Source organism: Hyposmocoma kahamanoa, unplaced genomic scaffold (assembly GCF_003589595.1).
Source record: "Hyposmocoma kahamanoa isolate Upper Pololo Valley unplaced genomic scaffold, ASM358959v1 67, whole genome shotgun sequence".
NCBI classification, from domain to species: Eukaryota; Metazoa; Arthropoda; class Insecta; order Lepidoptera; family Cosmopterigidae; genus Hyposmocoma; species Hyposmocoma kahamanoa.
In genome coordinates this window covers 8,293,445-8,310,932 of record NW_020653855.1, presented here as the reverse complement: position 1 = coordinate 8,310,932, position 17,488 = coordinate 8,293,445, and the positions used below count along the sequence as shown (strand labels likewise).

The following is a 17,488-nucleotide window of genomic DNA, read 5'->3' as shown; positions in this document are numbered from 1 at the left end:
CTCCGAACTTATAGGGCGTTAAAATCGTATACAGAGCGTCATTCACGCTTTAGTGTTCGTTTGTTCGACTGACAGCGAAGCAAGCAGAATTAGACAGTACTGCGATGACATTACAATTTAAATTCAACGTTTTGGCTTTTTCATATTCCTTTACATGTCACTACGTTTAAATAGGTTGACTTGGGACATTTTTTTCGTGGGTTTTGTGTTAGACCTGTCGTCCATTTATTTGTAAGTCAATGATCGCATGCGTTAAGTTTATGTAATTTATCCATTTCTGTAAAATAACTTTTATACCTAATAATTTATTAAATTACAACATATATTACAAGATCATGTCCCTATATTCTTCAATGGACAACTTTATACTGTATAATGTGAACGGGGTATAGGTATACCTTTTTGTAGTGACAGAGATAGCTGACGTGTCGAACAGTTTACTTCTAACTCCTTGAAAGATACCGTATTTTTTTGATAGTGTCGTTATGCATTAAGACTAATATACTACAGGAGTAAAAAAAAATACCTTTATTTTATTGTGCTAGGTGAAAGTTAGTATAATACTTCTAAAACTATGTAGATTACACACAATTGTAGTAGAAAACTGCATTCAAAAATATTTATTGAGTTAAAAATTACATTTTAATAGCTCATCACTCAAAATCGAGTATTTTGCATTGTGTCACTATCACTTTCAGTGTGCGAATGTTTAGAAAATAAAGCATTTAAATCGTCTAAAGATTTTGAATTTCTACCTACTCAAATAGATACTTATTCATTTGGTACAAAGAATGACATAAAGTTAATAACAAGGAAAAAATCGACATAAAACTAAGTATAGGAAAATAATAAGCGCCAATACGTTTTTCATAGCAATTATCGGATTTAAAAAAAATGCTGCCAGCAGTCTTTCAGGCGCTCGTAATCTTTTTTACTTTTTCAACATTGAGCTACCAATAAATGCTTTTGAAACAAAATAATACATAGAAAAACGCGTATATTAATGATAATTATTAAAAAAATTGTAGGCGCCAAAGTTTGGTTGACGGCTTGCGGTGACTTCAGTTACGGATTATAAAGTTAGGTCATAGGGTAAGTAATAGTTAAGTTTATATGGCTTATGTATTAAGCAGCCATCACATTGGGCACAGGGGCGGTACGTTCTCCTCCGACAAGAGAGGTGTAGAAAGACGAGAACCAGCCACTCATCCAGTAGAGCATCAGGCCCCAGAATATGAGCCGTGTAGCGACGTCAACGCACCACATTCTGAAAAAATATGATAGTATAGTCATGTAGAGACTTAACGATTTCTCATTACACAAGTTATCGGCCGCTATTTTTTTAAGTCGTCCTTGCGCGATGTAATAGGTATTTAGATAGCGAACATAAATATAGGGTACAATTAAATTTGGTGACGTTTTCTTTTTCTATTAATCCCCAATAAACAATTACTATGTAAGTGGGGATTTGTGGAATTGTTTTTTTATAACACAATTGTAGCAACATCATTTACACGACTCACTGACCCAATGCTGGTTGGAACTTTACACATTTTCCGAGAGTTGTTAACGACATGCAGCACTATTGTAACAGACTGTTTAAATGACTGTGGACTGTATAAATAATAAAGAATCTTTTTTGAGAAATGAAGCTAATTTATCCGAACCTAAAATAAAGTTTATTTGTTTTTCAGACATACCTACCTACGTTTCGATCCCATAGTTATGGCTGGTCGAGATGGTTAGTCATCAAACAGTTATATTAAATTTAAGGCAAACGATCGTATTCTGAACTATATTTTCAGAAATGGTTACTGATTCTATTTGAAAAACAAATATACTCCATTTAAGTTCCATATAAAATAGTTGCATCTACAATGTGTAGCAATCATGAAAAACTCGAAACTTGTTTGCTATTTGGTTTAGAGCAAATGTTACTAACACTTTCATGTGTCTCCTCGCTGCTGGAATAGTGTCATCGTACTCCTTCAGAATGTAGATACGGGCTGAATGAATGCAGTCTTCGAAGTATTTTGATATGTCCAGCCCTGACGAAAAAAATGTTAAACAATGTATTCCATTAATCACCACTAACGTAGTCACCTAAAAATGCAATGTACGTAATAAAATAAAATAATATTTTGGTAGTGATTTTTTTCCGAAAATCCCCAAAGCATAGCAAGTTACGTGAGTGGGGATTTGTGTAATAATTAATGAAATTTATAGAATGAATCAATAACAGAGCCCTAATAACATAATGCAGGGAGAGTTCATGTCATAGTTTGCTACGCTGACCTAGTGTGGATTGGAAAACTTCACATGTTTTACCAATTAACAAGAGCTTGGAGGAGGATGAACTGGGGAAATTAAGTGATGCGAAGCGATGATATTAGCAGTTCTGAAAAGTAACATTTCAACGGTGAATGTGTATCTGAGTTTACTTTAGTCGATTCGCTCTATGCGTTCAGCATGTTGTTTAGGTATTCTACAATCGCAGATGACATTTTCCGCGGCTACACTTTGTTAAAATAGTTTCATGTCTTTTGTGGAACATGATGTAATTATTTACCGACAGCGTCGACTTTATAGTCGCGTCGTTCACGCGTGTTAAGCCTTTGTCGTACAGTCTGACCGATATCCGATTTGAAGTCCCATTGATTGTTTGTGTAGTATTCGAAAACTTCGAAGCCTTTTTGGATCCGGCGCTGCACGCGCATTAATCTGAAAATTATAATAAGCTTTTAATTTTTTATTTGAATTCAACCGAAAACTAGATCATGTAAAACTTCTCCATTTCATAAGAGTGTAATAGTAGTGGCCAGTGTCTACGAGGGTCTACAACAAACATCCACGTGAAATAAGAAATTGCAATGATAGTGCAGAAATTAAGAAATTATTATTTAATTACCTGAATGATATGACATTCTACGATATTGAAGACTTAAATTATAATAAATTTACATTTCCTATTACTGCTTAAATCTGTTATTGTTATATTCTATTGTTGTTATAGTAATATTAGGTTGCGTTAATTGGAGAGAATGATTATAATATATTACCAATTATTGCATCAAAATTACATAAAAACTAAGAAAACTTGGTATGCCACAAAGTGTATCATAAAGAAATGAATTATTTAATGATTAATTTAAGGGAAATCTAGCACTAGAATTCCGAAATTCCCCTAATGATAAATATGACAGGTTTAAAAATTTAAAAATCCCCATAAAAGAGAAAACGAAAATGGAATTTGGGTTTCACTGGACCAGATGAGTTATTAAATTGCTGCTCAAATCTTACACAGGCTTATATCCGAGACAGAAGAGCAGTGTATCGACGAAGATAGCTGGTAACCAATGGAAGAGCACCATGCAGATGTTGTGGTAGAGACGGGAATGCTTCATGGAACCACCAGGGTACCTAGTAACAGTTAAAAGTATACAGTTTACCAAAATCAAACGCGTGTGGGTATTTTTTTATAATAACACGTGACGAGATGAATAAGTGTGCGCCTGGTGTTGCGCCTGTCCATAACAGTTGCAGTGCCACTCAGTACTTTAAATCGTAAAGATCTTATAGGCACTGCCACTGCGCCCGTCACCCTGAGACACAAGTTAACAAGTCTCATGATATTTATTTTTAGTTGTTTAGCGGCAGAAATAGATATGGTGGCAGTACTTCCCTGGACTACGTCTTAAAAATTATTTACTTCATTCAAAACAGAAGTTTACATTACAAACCATAACACATAATTATAATTGATAGTCATCATTCGCACTTATTATACTATGGCATTAGGCTATCTCATCCAATAATTCCGACAACAAAGGAAACAATACGGGTAATCATTGCACTTTTTAATTGCAAATCTTCCTTGAGTAGTAATTACCCCACGAGTTAATTTCTTTACTGTGGCACTCAGGCAATTCCGTCTGAAACTAGGTAATTGATATAATATTCTAGCACATACATTGTTATTATTGTACTTAAACATTGTTATTGCATTCTTTCGTCGACGGACCATCTTACCAAGCCACACCGTTAAGAGGCAGTCTGTTCATGATAATGTCCCTTCCCGCATCGATCATCTCTGACCAAGTCACCTTGATCTCCGCCGAGGACGTAAAATTCACCACTGTGTTCTTGTGGTCTCTGAAATTTAAATGATAATGACAATTTTTAGTTGAATTACATAAAATAATGCCGTTAGTGGATACGGGAGTAACTAGATATGAGAAACGAGAGGTATGTACTTTTTTAACTTGACATCCCAACCGCTTGGCTGGCCCCTCCCAGAGCAGTACTTGCTTTTCTAGGAATTGCTATAATATGTCCATAAAGATAAATAATGCTTTGCCTGCAGCGATCGCAGACCTACCCTTAAACATATTTAAAACTAAATTATTTGATTTGTTATGTGATCTGTGTACATATGATATCAAAGATTATTTAAAACGAAAAGAAATTGACACTATTTCGGTTATAAGAATAACAGCTTCAATACATTTATAAGATTTTTTTAATAATTTATCTAATGTAATTAAATAACAAGGATTTAACTTTTAAATCACAATTGACAAAATAGCTTTTGACACATTGCTTTTAAAGTAATTATGAATATTTAGTAGTTACAAATACCAATTGATATTAATTACAAATACAAATTGATTTGTAATTGTAGAGACAAATTTGAAATACCATTAATATTTGCACACCAGCGTGCAGGTTGAATACAATGTATACCTAATTTTACTCAAGATCTGTATAAATACTGTATTATGGTAAATAAACGTATACCATTCTATTCTATCCGCCTCATGGCGTCCACTCGCCGCGAGTTGATATGCAACGAAAAAATGATCTTTTTATCATTGACTTACAAGTAAATGGACGACGGGTCTAATACAAAAACCACGAAAAAAATGTCCCAAGTCAATCTATTTAAACGTAGTGACATGTAAAGGAATATGAAAAAGCTAAAACGTTGAATTTAAATTGTAATGTCATCGCAGTACTATCTAATTTTGCTTGCTTCGCTGTCAATCGAACAAACGAAGACTAAAGCGCGAATGACGCTCTGTATACGATTTTAACGCCCTATAAGTTCGGACACTTTTTAGCGCGGACCCGACGTCCATATAATTGTAAGTCAATACTTTTTATAGTCTGTCTTTTTTGAAGACGGAGTAAAATGACAGTTCGTTGCACAAAAGTGTTGCTCGCAATGTCGATAAACATTCTATCGACTATCGACTGAATATTGGTCACACTTATGGAATACATAGCCGAACTTGTTTCATTTGAATCATCCTCGACCCATTATTCATCCAATTACTGAGCCCAAGTTCATTAGAACTTTTGTAAGTGCACTCATACATACACTGTATTTAGACGTTATGCTTATGAAAAATACAAAGAGGAGGCATGATTTAAAGTTTTTATTTTAATTCCATATAGATAATCATATCCGCCTGTTCTTGTTAAAATGTATGTAAATAAAAATTGATCTCGATTAGAGATGAAACGGATATCCGGTAACTATCCGGTATCCGGCCTATTTCTACTATCCGGTCGGATACCGGATAGCAGAACTATATCCGGCCGGATACCGGATAGTAGAACCGGATATTTAAAGCTGAGGAGAATTCATAGTCGGTACGGCAAATAAATTGATTTATTGATGATAACAATAAGATGAACAGCAACTACATGATCGTTGGCAATCTGTTTATTATTTGTAACTCAATAACTATGAAGTTAGTTAGATACCTGTATGTGTGTTAGGTAGATTATCTGTAAATTTAGTACTTAAATCTCAATAAAGGCAAATTATAGTGGGGGAAGACCAATTATTCTGCATTAAATGGTAAAGGTTGGTTCTACTTATTTTCGTAAACGAGACCAGAGGACAGTTTGTCATTACAAACTTCCAAACTTCTATATTGAAATTTTATTCAACGTGCTGCTATCTTACGACCAGTAGCTAGTAAACTGCCTCCGTGGCCGAACTCTCTCAGTCAGGTCTCAGGTTCGATTCCCGGGCCGGGAGAAATATTTGTATGCCCTACAATTATTTCTCTCGTGAGTTTGGGTGTAATTTGTGGTTGTCTATGTGTGTGTCCATGGCACCCGCGACACAGGGTTTCCCTAGTGCGGGGCTATGTTGAGTTATTTATTATAGTTTATTATTATTATTATTAGTAGCTGGAACACGATAAACAGAAAATTGAAATTTTATTAATATAAGACTTACCGATATATGAAATACTACTACAAGTAATATTTTTGGTGCAGCTATCATTTTTGCATTCCAAATAAGCACAATAAGGCATTTTTCTAGGATTTTAGAGAATTTGCACGTAAGAATGACACAACCATACTGATTGATACATACGGACTGAGCTCAAGTAGGTCTATCGAAACCTGTAGTTGGCGCACATCACACGCTAAGCAACCACCACTACTGTATTTATTGTTTTGTGCTACATACCCATCAACGATGTACATCCATGCACTGATCAAGATACCATTGATGAACACGTCGACCGGCAGGTAGTCGGCGTAGCTGTTGCTCTTGCAGTACATACTACGAATCACACCTTTGCCAGCACCTATTGAAAAGATATTAAAAACAAAATACAAAGCGCCCAGCCGGCATAATTTTTTTCCGACACCTTCGATCATGCGTTTCAGTGTGGCAGGGTTCATATAAACTCGTACATTACAATAATTCCCGCGCCCGGAACGCTTCCGCGGCCGCCTCTGTGTGGCCAGAGAATTATCGTCATTTTTCAGCCAACTTACACAAAACCTAAATATATTATACATTTAAACCTTCCTCATGAATCACTCTGTCTATTAGTGGAAACCGCATAAAAATACGTTTAGTAGTTTTGGAGTTTATCGCAATCAGACAGACAGACAGACGCGGTAGTGATAATATATAGTGATTATAGATTACATTATAGATATATAACATTTCTATATTTTTAACATAAAATGTACGAAAGTGATTTAGAAAGATTATTGCTAAACGATGCGATGCAGGACAGCCCGCCATAATGTGCGTGAGCCTTTTGAATATTTAAGTACTTTGAGTTATTTCTTGTCATCAGTGGATTTTTTGTGACGATTGCCCGTCCCTAAAATCTGGCTACACTGGGCCCGGGCCTACTGGGCCTTAGGGTAAATCCACCACTGCTACACGACGTGACGTAACATTCCTTGCCTGTATGTCAATACTCAATGCTTTATTGTAATGTAACAGGTGGACACGCTTAAATTACTTGGAGCTTTGGGACCCTGCTGGGCACAGCAAAAACACACAGAGAGGGCAACATTTAACAAATAAAATCCTTAAAAACCTTACAAGAAACAAAAAGACAACTCTTAAATCTCAAATAAAAACTATTACAATACTTGTTATTTTGAAAGATTAATAAATATCTATATGTATTATTAAAAAAGAAAATAAAATTAATAATAATAACAAAATATTACGGTAGTATTTATACGTAGTATTTATACACGTATGTTAACTAACTACACAACAGTAATTATTTTAATAGGAATATATTTCTTCATCGTTTAAATATTATATCTACAATTTTTTTTTTCAAATATGATGTAAAACTGTTCTCACTGGGTATTTCTTTTATGGAGTTTGGTAACTCATTATAATTTTTTAAAGACATTACAAATGGCCTTGATGATGGAGAGAAAGAGTTGAATTTGGTAACATAAGTCTGTTTTGGTGTCGAAGACAATAGTTTGTAGATATGTCTTGCCGTTTTTTATAGAGATTAGGATCTTTTCTGACAAACTTACAGGATTCAAAAATGTTAATGCATGGTAAAGTTAAAATATTGTATTTTTGGAAGTAGGGTTTGCAACTTTCGGTTATATCAATGAATTCTTATTATTTTTTTCTGTAAGGTCAAAATTAAAGGAGATTCAGTCGGTGCTGTTTCCCCATAGCATTACACCGTAGTTGAGCCACGCATAGGCATACGCGTAGTAAGTGGTGAGCGCGGTTTTTTAAATCAGTTGTTTTCTTTATTTCGCAAATCTGCCGATTTTAGATTTTAATTTTTGAATATGTGGTTTCCAATTGACATGTGTGTCTAAAACTAAGCCTAGCATAGTAAATTCTTGAACGCAATCTAAATGTATATTATTGAAATTACAGTTAATATTTAAGTCATTCTTTTGGTACGGATAAAAAGCTATTATTTTGGTTTTTGAAAAGTTAATCTCAAGGTTGCGATCGGTCATCCAGTTGACTATGGTTTGGAGCAGTGAAGCTGTGTTTACATCTATACTAATACGACATGTGGTAAGCAAAGAGACATCGTCAGCAAATAGGACACAATGTTCCTTTATAGTTTTAGGTAAGTCGTTGAAGTAGATGATGAATAATAAGCATCCAACACAACGCACACTACCCTGTGGGACAGATGCATTAACGACTTTACTGTTAGATCGAATATTTTCAATTGTAACAGAGTTCTGATCAAAATGTTCAATTTCTACGAATTTTTCCCTATCTTTTAAATATGACTCGAACCACTTATGCGCTACACCTCGTATTCCTATTCCGTGTAATTTATGTAACAGGATTTTGTATTGGACTTTATCATAGGCCTTGGTCATGTCTAACAATATGCCTGCGGCGTATTGTTTTTTATTTAGAATGTTAAGAATGTATATATACCGCTAATGTAGTCGAGCGTTTTTTACGGAAACCGTTTTGGCAGTCATCGATTATTTTATTTTATGTCTAGCGCACCCTACACAATCTAGGAAACTAGGCACCCTAGGAAATCGATACATTAAGAAAAAGAACATTTGCAAGGATGTCAGACCATATTCACCCTGCGTCTCCAGCCTGCAGTAATAATTAAATTGAAGTATTTACCAATCAGCAAGCCTGTAGGTCCATTGATGTTGTCCGTCCATCCAGGAATGGGCTCCTGCCAGATGGGAATCACTGAAATCAAATAATGTCACAGTGTGATTGGATATTACAGCTTCACACTTACAGTCACATGATAAACAGATATATTAATGAAGCCTCCGGTGACGAGAAGGCTAGCAGCTACTTCTGTCAAGCAATAAGTTTAGCTATCCAAAGGTTCCAAATTTAGAAGAACACAGATAGATTTTCTTTATATATCTTTCTCTTCTATACTAAAGAATTAAATAAATAAACAATAGCGTGCCACTAAAATTTATTTTTGGAGATTTCTGTTCTAATAATTCCACTATCCCTTGCACATCCTATGGGGATTTTAGGATTAAAAATGTCTATAATTGCTTTCAGTTACCAGACACCCCATATTGCTCTAAATTATTAAATTTACACACAAAATAACTACATAGTATATACATAATCAACTTTCAAAACGAAAAGAAAATTGTTTTGTTTTATGTTAGGAATAGTTAACTGCCTCCATGGCCGAACGGTTACTATACCGTTCGGACTGCCACGCAGAGATTTGTATGACCTACATTTATTTCTCTCGTGAGTTTGGGTGTAATCTGTGGTTGTCTATGTGTGTGTCCATGGCACCCGTCACACAGAGTTTCCCTAATGCGGGACTATGTTGAGTGTGTGCGTTATTATTATAGTTATAAGTTGTGTATGTTGTTGCGACAATTTTATCAGAGCTAATCAGGACAACTTATTAATATAAAATATAACTAGTTCCACCAAAAAAGTCTGAAAACCAGCTCAAACTGAGACTCTTACATAGTTTTTTTATTTTAGTTTTGCTAACGTGGTTTCAGTGTCAACTATCACACCTCTTATATACCAAACTATTGGGTTAACGGAACTATATGGGGATTATAGGAACTAATTTAAATGACGACTCACCGATGGAGGGTCGGAGCACCATGGCGGGCAGCCCTTGTTCTATAGCCTCGACGACTAAAGCCTCTCCCAGCGCCTTCGTGAAGGCGTAGGAGTTCGGCAACTTACTCAGCAACCTAGAAGTAAAAAAAAAATATGTAAAATAAAGGGCCTTTAAAACGTCTTCGAGATTTTTAAAGAGTATGGAATGCTCATAAAGTTTTAAGCAGTAACGTACTGTTTTTTACAGTAACAATATGATACAATTGACATAAATTATACAGGTATATTTTGAGAAGCAGTAGGGTTCCTTGTGAAAGAGTTAGTCCAGGGAAGTACTGCCACCTTACCTATTTCTGCCGCCAAGCAGTAATGTCAGCTTTACTGTGTTCCAGTTTTGTAGGATAAGGGTGCTATTACAGGCATTTGGGACTTGTCAACTTATGTCTCAGATCCTTGCGATTTAAAGCTCTGAGTGGCACTGCAACTGTTATGGACAGGCGTGTCGCTTACCACCAGTGCACGACTCGGTCGTCCCGTCACTTAATATAATAAAAAAAAGAAAAGTATATATACAGAGAATTTTAAGCGTCGGACTTTGAAAGAGCGAAAAAAATCAACTATTCCAAGCTTCCAACAACAACAAATAAATACTACACTGAAATAGATAGATAGATAGATACATAGATAGTTTATTTGCCAACAAAGCACAAACGTTACATGAAGTACAAAGACAGAACAAACAATGAAGTAAATACTTAAAACGAACAAAAACAGGATTATATAAAAAACAAATACAAAATCAAACTTAATATATATAATCAACTTATAATAGAAACATGTATCATGTGTGCTGCCGTGGTGAATAGGACGCAGGTCTGCGTAAAAACGCCGCCAAAAACGACGCGCTGATTTTCAGCTACCACCCAAAAGGTTTCGCGGAACATTAAAATGAGAAGAGAAAAAAGATTTTTTAGGTTTTCGCGATTGTTACACATAGGAAATGAAACTATTTTTCACAAAAGTTAGTTAATTAATTATTAATTAGTCCTCAGGCGTGCATCTATCAAGACCTATTTCATGCCCCTGAGGAAGATTTCTCAGGTACAGGATGCAGGAGTTTACAAGCTTGACTGTGAGTGCGGTCTCTCTTATATTAGATAAACGAAGCGAAGTATTTGTACCTGTGTCAAAGAACATTTAGCTGATGTCAAACTAATTAATATGTTTTAACTTATTCTAGTTTCTATTATTAATTAATACTAAATTGAACTTAATCACAAATTAATTCAATAAAATAATTTGTAAAACGTAATGTAGCGTAAATTGGAATGTTTCTTTGTAAAATTAAAAATAAGGTATTTAATTAATAACTTTTGTAACTATATTGAAAAAATAGGGTGGTTTGCATTAATATTAGACATAACTGGTTGATGACTGTACCACCTCAGTTAACCGTGACCGTGGGCCCTGTAAAGGACCCGAAACGTTGGTTTATTTGGAAAAACCAATAAACGCGATTTAAATCCGGAATTATAGTTTCATTTCCTAGAAAAAAGATTGTGTGTGCTCGTCTGTGTCCGAAATATTGAAAGAAAGATACCAAAGACAAATGTATACAGTTCACTCAAGATCAATGCTAGCATTTTTTCTCTTAAGAAACGCTGATGGGACTTTGATCCATAAACGTGCAGAGCTTTAGCGTAAATCTTTATCCTCAAAAGCGGAAAAGAGGAGGACGCCTTTAAATAACCAATGGGATGTAGAAAATGTCAAAACCATAAATTCATTTTATTAACCCTCGTACCCCTCCTACTCCGCCATACCCTAAGGTTCGTTTTCGCTTCCTCGGGGATGATCACAACCGTGAACTAAGGTCTATAATGGATAACCTACTGAAGCCCCCTTTCACTCGCTCTGAATATTACAAAAATTCCTTTACGATTAAGGCTGCAAAATTGTGGAACGATCTCCCATTTGAAGTCCGACATTCTAAGTCGCTACCTATTTTCAAAACCGGATATCTTTTATCACAGTCCTAGTCTGCAACACGTGTATTAGTAAGTATAAGTTTATTTAGGTGTATTTATATATACATATATATCTACGTAGGTATAATATATCATTACTTTTTAAATATTTTATAAATTACTATGTGTCTTTATTTAATTTTTTTATTTTGTAGTTTTTTTAATTTATACAATTTTATTTTTTTATATTATTATTTTTATATTTGTAAAATTGGCACACTACGTCTCCCGCTCCGATTAGCTTTCCTCTAACTCTAAGGTTGTCTAGAAGAGATCGCTCTTAGCGATAAGACCACCTTTGCCCACATTAGTTTTAAGTTGTTTATGTACTATTCTTGTTCTTGTGTGTCTCCATTTTATTAAATTTGTATTGAATTGATAATCAATTATTTCTTTGTAAAATTATTCCACTAGTTTGTTATAATTGTTTACACAAAGAACGACCCACTTAAAAAAAATTCCTTCGATCCGGCCGGATTCGATCTGACGTCTTCTAGCAAGTAAGTGCCAGACGCTGTACTAAGCCACGCGGATCTCACGAATTTTTCAATGTGTATTTGATTTTCAACAACTTTTTCATTTTATTATTTAACGGCATTACAATTATATGGACGTCGGGTCCGCGCTAAAAAGTGTCCGCACTTGTAAGGCGCTAAAATCGTATACAGAGCGCCACACTCCGCTTTAGTCTTCATTTGTTCTACTGACAGCGCGATACTGCGATGACATTACAATTTACACTCCTTACGTTTAGAACGCATTCAAAAAAGATTTGTTTGGCACTTAATGTACTCATGTGGAATCTCCAAGAAAAAACTCTCCTCGTACCAGCGTCGTTTATCACATTTCAATGTGATGTCTTTGGAGAAACGTAGAACTCTTTTGGATATGTCATTTGTGTCAAAAATATTTCGTCATGAAGTGGATTGCTCTCATTTGCTTCAAAAATTCAAATTGCGTGTTCCCTTTAGATATCCGCGTAACAAAATTAGTCCATTAAGTGTCCCACCTCGTAAAACTGTATTTGGCTCAAACTCACCCGTCGCAAGGTTGAGTAGAACGGTGAATGGTTTCAGTGATAGCATTGACATTCACCACGATTCACCTCTCAAGATTCGGAAGAAAATTTCTCACTTACTCGACTGTACCAAATAAGTGACCTTCAGTATATTGTGCTCCATATTGTGATCTTTATTGTTTACTTTATTTAGACACTGTTAGTTTTTAGTTTTTATTAGACACTGTTAGCTTTTAGTCAGTGCATGTTGTGTTTACCTTTAAGTGTTTGTGGCAATTAGATTATAAAATAATATATGTATATCGAATATAAGTAATATTGTACACAACGTTGGTGAACCTAATAAATAAAATAAATAAATAAATTTAAATTTCAAATAGGTTGACATGGGACATTTTTTTCGTGGTTTTTGTATTAGACCCGTCGTCCATTTATTTATAAGTCAATGTTTAACGGTTTCCGCTTTGTAGGATATTGGACCTTGGGGTGATAATGAAGATGGTGGAACTGAAAAGTGGCAATGCCCCGTAAATATTTGCGATTTAAAGTGACACTGCATCTACTATGGACATTTGTGTCACTTACCACTGGGCGCATAGCTTATTCATCTCATCACTTGTTATTATAAACAAAAACTTACTTCGGAGTAAGAGCAGCGACTGACTCCTCGTCCATCCACTCCATGGCCTGGATGACCTGATGGGGGTCTGCAGGGGGCGGGTACGGCTTCTCCTCGAGAAGTTTCTCGTGCAGATGACAATAGGCGGTTGAGATGTGTGAGAGCAGCTGGAAATAACATAGATGGATTATCATGACATGGTACGATTTTTAGGACAAGCGAAAATGTGCTGTGTGAAAACTACGTGTGCAAAATGCTAGGTGAAAACATAGTCGAGGACAAAGATTTTTTCTTTTGATAGAAAGTGGACGGAACGAACAATTTGAGCGCCTTGTGGTCACCGACAAAGGAGTTGCAGTGCCATTCAAAATTTTAAATTGCAAATATCTGAGGGACCCATCACTTTAGTCATAATTATGTTGACAAGTCCCATGTGCCTGTAATAGCACCAAACCGGATCACAGTAATGTGAGCATTAGTATGTCGCTTACCACCAGGCGTACTTACGACTTGTTTGTCCCATCTATTGGTATTATATAATATCAAGACAAGTCCGTGTTCAGATAAACGATTCGACAAGAAAGCCCTCGGCAATTTGCGTTCCCTTGTAAAGCAAAAGCCATGAGATTTAGGTACCTCGAGACGCTTGCACTCCTTGCCCAATTCCACTATTAGCTTAGTGCCTCTAACGTTCAGCATTACAGCCTTCTTCAGCTCCTCATCGAACCTGAAAGTTCCAAATTATAGAGCAATTAACAAGAAATTATTCGAACAATACATGTAACAGTTGTTCTGAATTCGTGTTTTTTTTTGTATGTAACGCGATTCCTGCGCCATTTGTGATCCAATTTCGATGATTCTTTTTTTGTTAGAAAGGGGATACCTCCATTTTTAAGGGTGACAAACTAGGGGATGAATCCGGTTTCCAGGAACCGATGTCAATAAAACTTGGCAAATAGATGTTCCACAAACTGTAGAGACCGGTTTTTTTTTCAATTATAATTATTATGCTCGATAGTTAGCACCCACTTAATCTTGAAAATGTTTGGTACGATGCAAAAACTAAAGAATTTTTTTTGAGGTAACATTTGTTAGCACATCGTTGAACTACATACTCACGAGCTGTCCTCAACTGTCAAAAGATAACTGTATAAGGATAACCTGTACACCATCCCCACCACATTTTTACAAAAGAACCTTTCTTAAGTAGGACGCACCTGATGGTAGCAGCAGCATGTATGATAATGTGGGTGTCATCAATAATTTTCTGGCGATCAGCAGGTCGAAGTCCTAAATCAGGCAAGCTTACGTCTCCAGGGATGAGGGTAAGCTTCTTAAGAAGAGGTTCAACGCCACCTCGCATGTTGCGGACTTTCTCGAACAACTGAAAACGAACATTTAATAATAATAATAATAATAATAATAATAATAATAATAATAATAATAATAATAATAATTCATTTATTTGTGAAAACACAGGTTAGATATGTAAGTTGACATGTACAAAATGAGTAGGTATAGGTTCACTGTGTCCGGCCAAACATTTGGCATACAAACATATTGAAAGTATATTTGGTATATGAATATTATAATACCAACATTTCCATCCATTCATCGGTATAAGAAGTCCATTTTCGGGTATAAGAAGTCTGTGTGTGGAATTAAAAATCAAGAAACGGCTAGATTTTATAGTGTTTTTTATTTATTTTTTTAACGCACACACTCACAGCCCCGCACTAGGGAAACCCTGTACCGCGGGTGCCATGGACACAAACATAGACAACCACATATTACACCGACACTCACGAGAGAAATAAATGTAGGGCATACATTGACTTACAATTATATGGACGTCGGGTCCGCGCTAAAAAGTGTCCGAACTTATAGGGCGTTAAAATCATATACAAAGCGTCATTCACGCTTTAGTCTTCGTTTGTTCGACTGACAGCGAAGCAAGCAGAATTAGACAGTACTGCGATGACATTACAATTTAAATTCAACGTTTTAGCTTTTTCAAATTCCTTTACATGTCACTACGTTTAAATAGGTTGACTTGGGACATTTTTTTCGTGGTTTTTGTATTAGACCCGTCGTCCATTTATTTGTAAGTCAATGAGGGCACACAAATATTTATTTATTTATATACAAATATTTCTCCCGGCCCAGGAATCAAACCTGGAAATCCCGGAAATCGGATATCGTTAAAAGAACAATGGAAGTGCCTAAAGCCTCGAATGCTATCAGAACCTCTGTCGCCAAAACTCACACATTCCTAAGAAATCTTGGTAATGATTGGTCGTAGTTTTTAACTTAGAAAGACGCAACAAATTCTGAACTGTTAATATAATTTAAAATTTACGCTGTTGACATATCATTGAAAGTACAATACCTATTATTGCAAGTAACGTTTCGATTTTATATTGAATTTTCACTCAACGTGCTGCCATCTAGCGGTCAATGGCTGAACTACGACGACGCCTACGAGTAGCGTGGGAAATTCGAGAAGTTTACTTGGTTCTCCAAGAATGATGCGACCATATTGCAGCGGTATTACAGTGCTTCTATTTTCTCAATGTTCCTCGGCAATCATCGGATTACCGATTGCGCTCAAATATTAATTTCCATGCCCAATAATTACTAATTTAAAATCTATAATAATTCGAATTTTTAACAACGTACTTTATTGTTGTTTTGTTTTGATTTTCATAAAAACTTTCCCTGGAAAACTGTCCCTATTTTTATTAACATTTACTCCATGTCAATAAACAACTTAACAAAAGTATAAAGTAAATAGAGTGTGCTTCTTTTACATAACTAAATATGAATAGTTTTCCGGTTGTTAATCATTTCAAGTTAGTATCTGAACGCGTTTCTTCATCTGACATAGCTATGTTAGTATGTTCGCCATCGACGGAATAACAAATAGAAGTACACGCTGTAATATATGTCATCTGTCAATTTCTGCCGTGCCTGTGACTTTAGCGGATTTCCTCCTTTGTATAATAAATAAAAAATGTAATAGCAATTTGCAAACGTTACTGGATTCAAATAAAGTTCATCATGATGTACCGGGTTAATTGTAAAATATTAACAACCTCACAGGACTGTATTATTAGCATCATAAACAACAGTTTTTGTTCCATGACTTATGATACCAAGTGGCGGGACAAAAAGCCGTGCGCCTGGTGGTAAGTGACACGCCTGTGCATAGCAGTTGCAATGCCACTTAGAGCTGTCTGAACATCACCCTGAGACAAGTTGAATAGCACCATGTGCCTATATAATTTCACCTTTACTCAGTAATAGAGTACATTCAAAGTACTATATACAGAACTAAATTATTTTATCTACACACATATCATAAACTCCCTATAATGTGTTCAAAAACCGCAACAAACAATTTTGACAATTTCACACGTTACTTGATATCGAACGATATGATAGTTGGGGCCGATTCTAGTTTGTCTATGAATTAAAAATAAAAACTACGGTTGTGTTATATGCGTGAGAAAAGTTTTTATTTGCCGCCATTTCGCCAGTCGTAACACGCGGTTCCTAAACACATCACAGAGAGCTTATAATATGTGTGTCATTGACTTACAATATAAAGTTAATGATGTGTGTAGATAAAGCAGTGTATGTACCCGTTTTGTTTAACTACGTCCAATTATTTCTCATTATTTTGTAAACTAAAGCTCGCTTTTCGAATAGTAGCATAAAATATAGTATTTATATGAAATTTGTAATGTTGAGAGAAATAAACAAAAGCTAAACTAAATGAAACTACCCTTCTTTCCGTTCAAAACCGGGCCGTAATGCAGTAATGCTTAAATTACATACTGAGAAGACGGTGGCAGTACTTTCCTGGACGAAATATTTTACAACAAGCTATTCTGCTACTAATTTGCTATCCTACGACGATCTCCGTAGCAGAGTAAAGAGAGTGAACCTCTAAGGTCCCAGGTTCA

The 17,488-nt window shown here is 35.5% G+C and overlaps 1 protein-coding gene across 1 annotated transcript in view; it reads right to left on the bottom strand.

The window, feature by feature from the left end:
- Positions 1–206: 206 nt before the first annotated feature.
- Positions 207–17,488, bottom strand: part of LOC113232171 (fatty acyl-CoA reductase 1) — a 33,340-nt gene continuing 16,058 nt past the window's right edge. The window contains exons 3-13 of the mRNA XM_026466808.1: positions 14,738–14,904; positions 14,157–14,247; positions 13,542–13,687; positions 9,878–9,990; positions 8,918–8,989; positions 6,491–6,611; positions 4,030–4,152; positions 3,301–3,420; positions 2,570–2,721; positions 1,943–2,048; positions 207–1,267 (exon numbers count right to left, since the gene is read on the bottom strand). Of these exons, the coding sequence (XP_026322593.1) occupies positions 1,126–1,267; positions 1,943–2,048; positions 2,570–2,721; positions 3,301–3,420; positions 4,030–4,152; positions 6,491–6,611; positions 8,918–8,989; positions 9,878–9,990; positions 13,542–13,687; positions 14,157–14,247; positions 14,738–14,904 (1,353 nt within the window). The 3' untranslated portion in view covers positions 207–1,125. The remainder of the gene's footprint in view (positions 1,268–1,942; positions 2,049–2,569; positions 2,722–3,300; positions 3,421–4,029; positions 4,153–6,490; positions 6,612–8,917; positions 8,990–9,877; positions 9,991–13,541; positions 13,688–14,156; positions 14,248–14,737; positions 14,905–17,488) is intronic.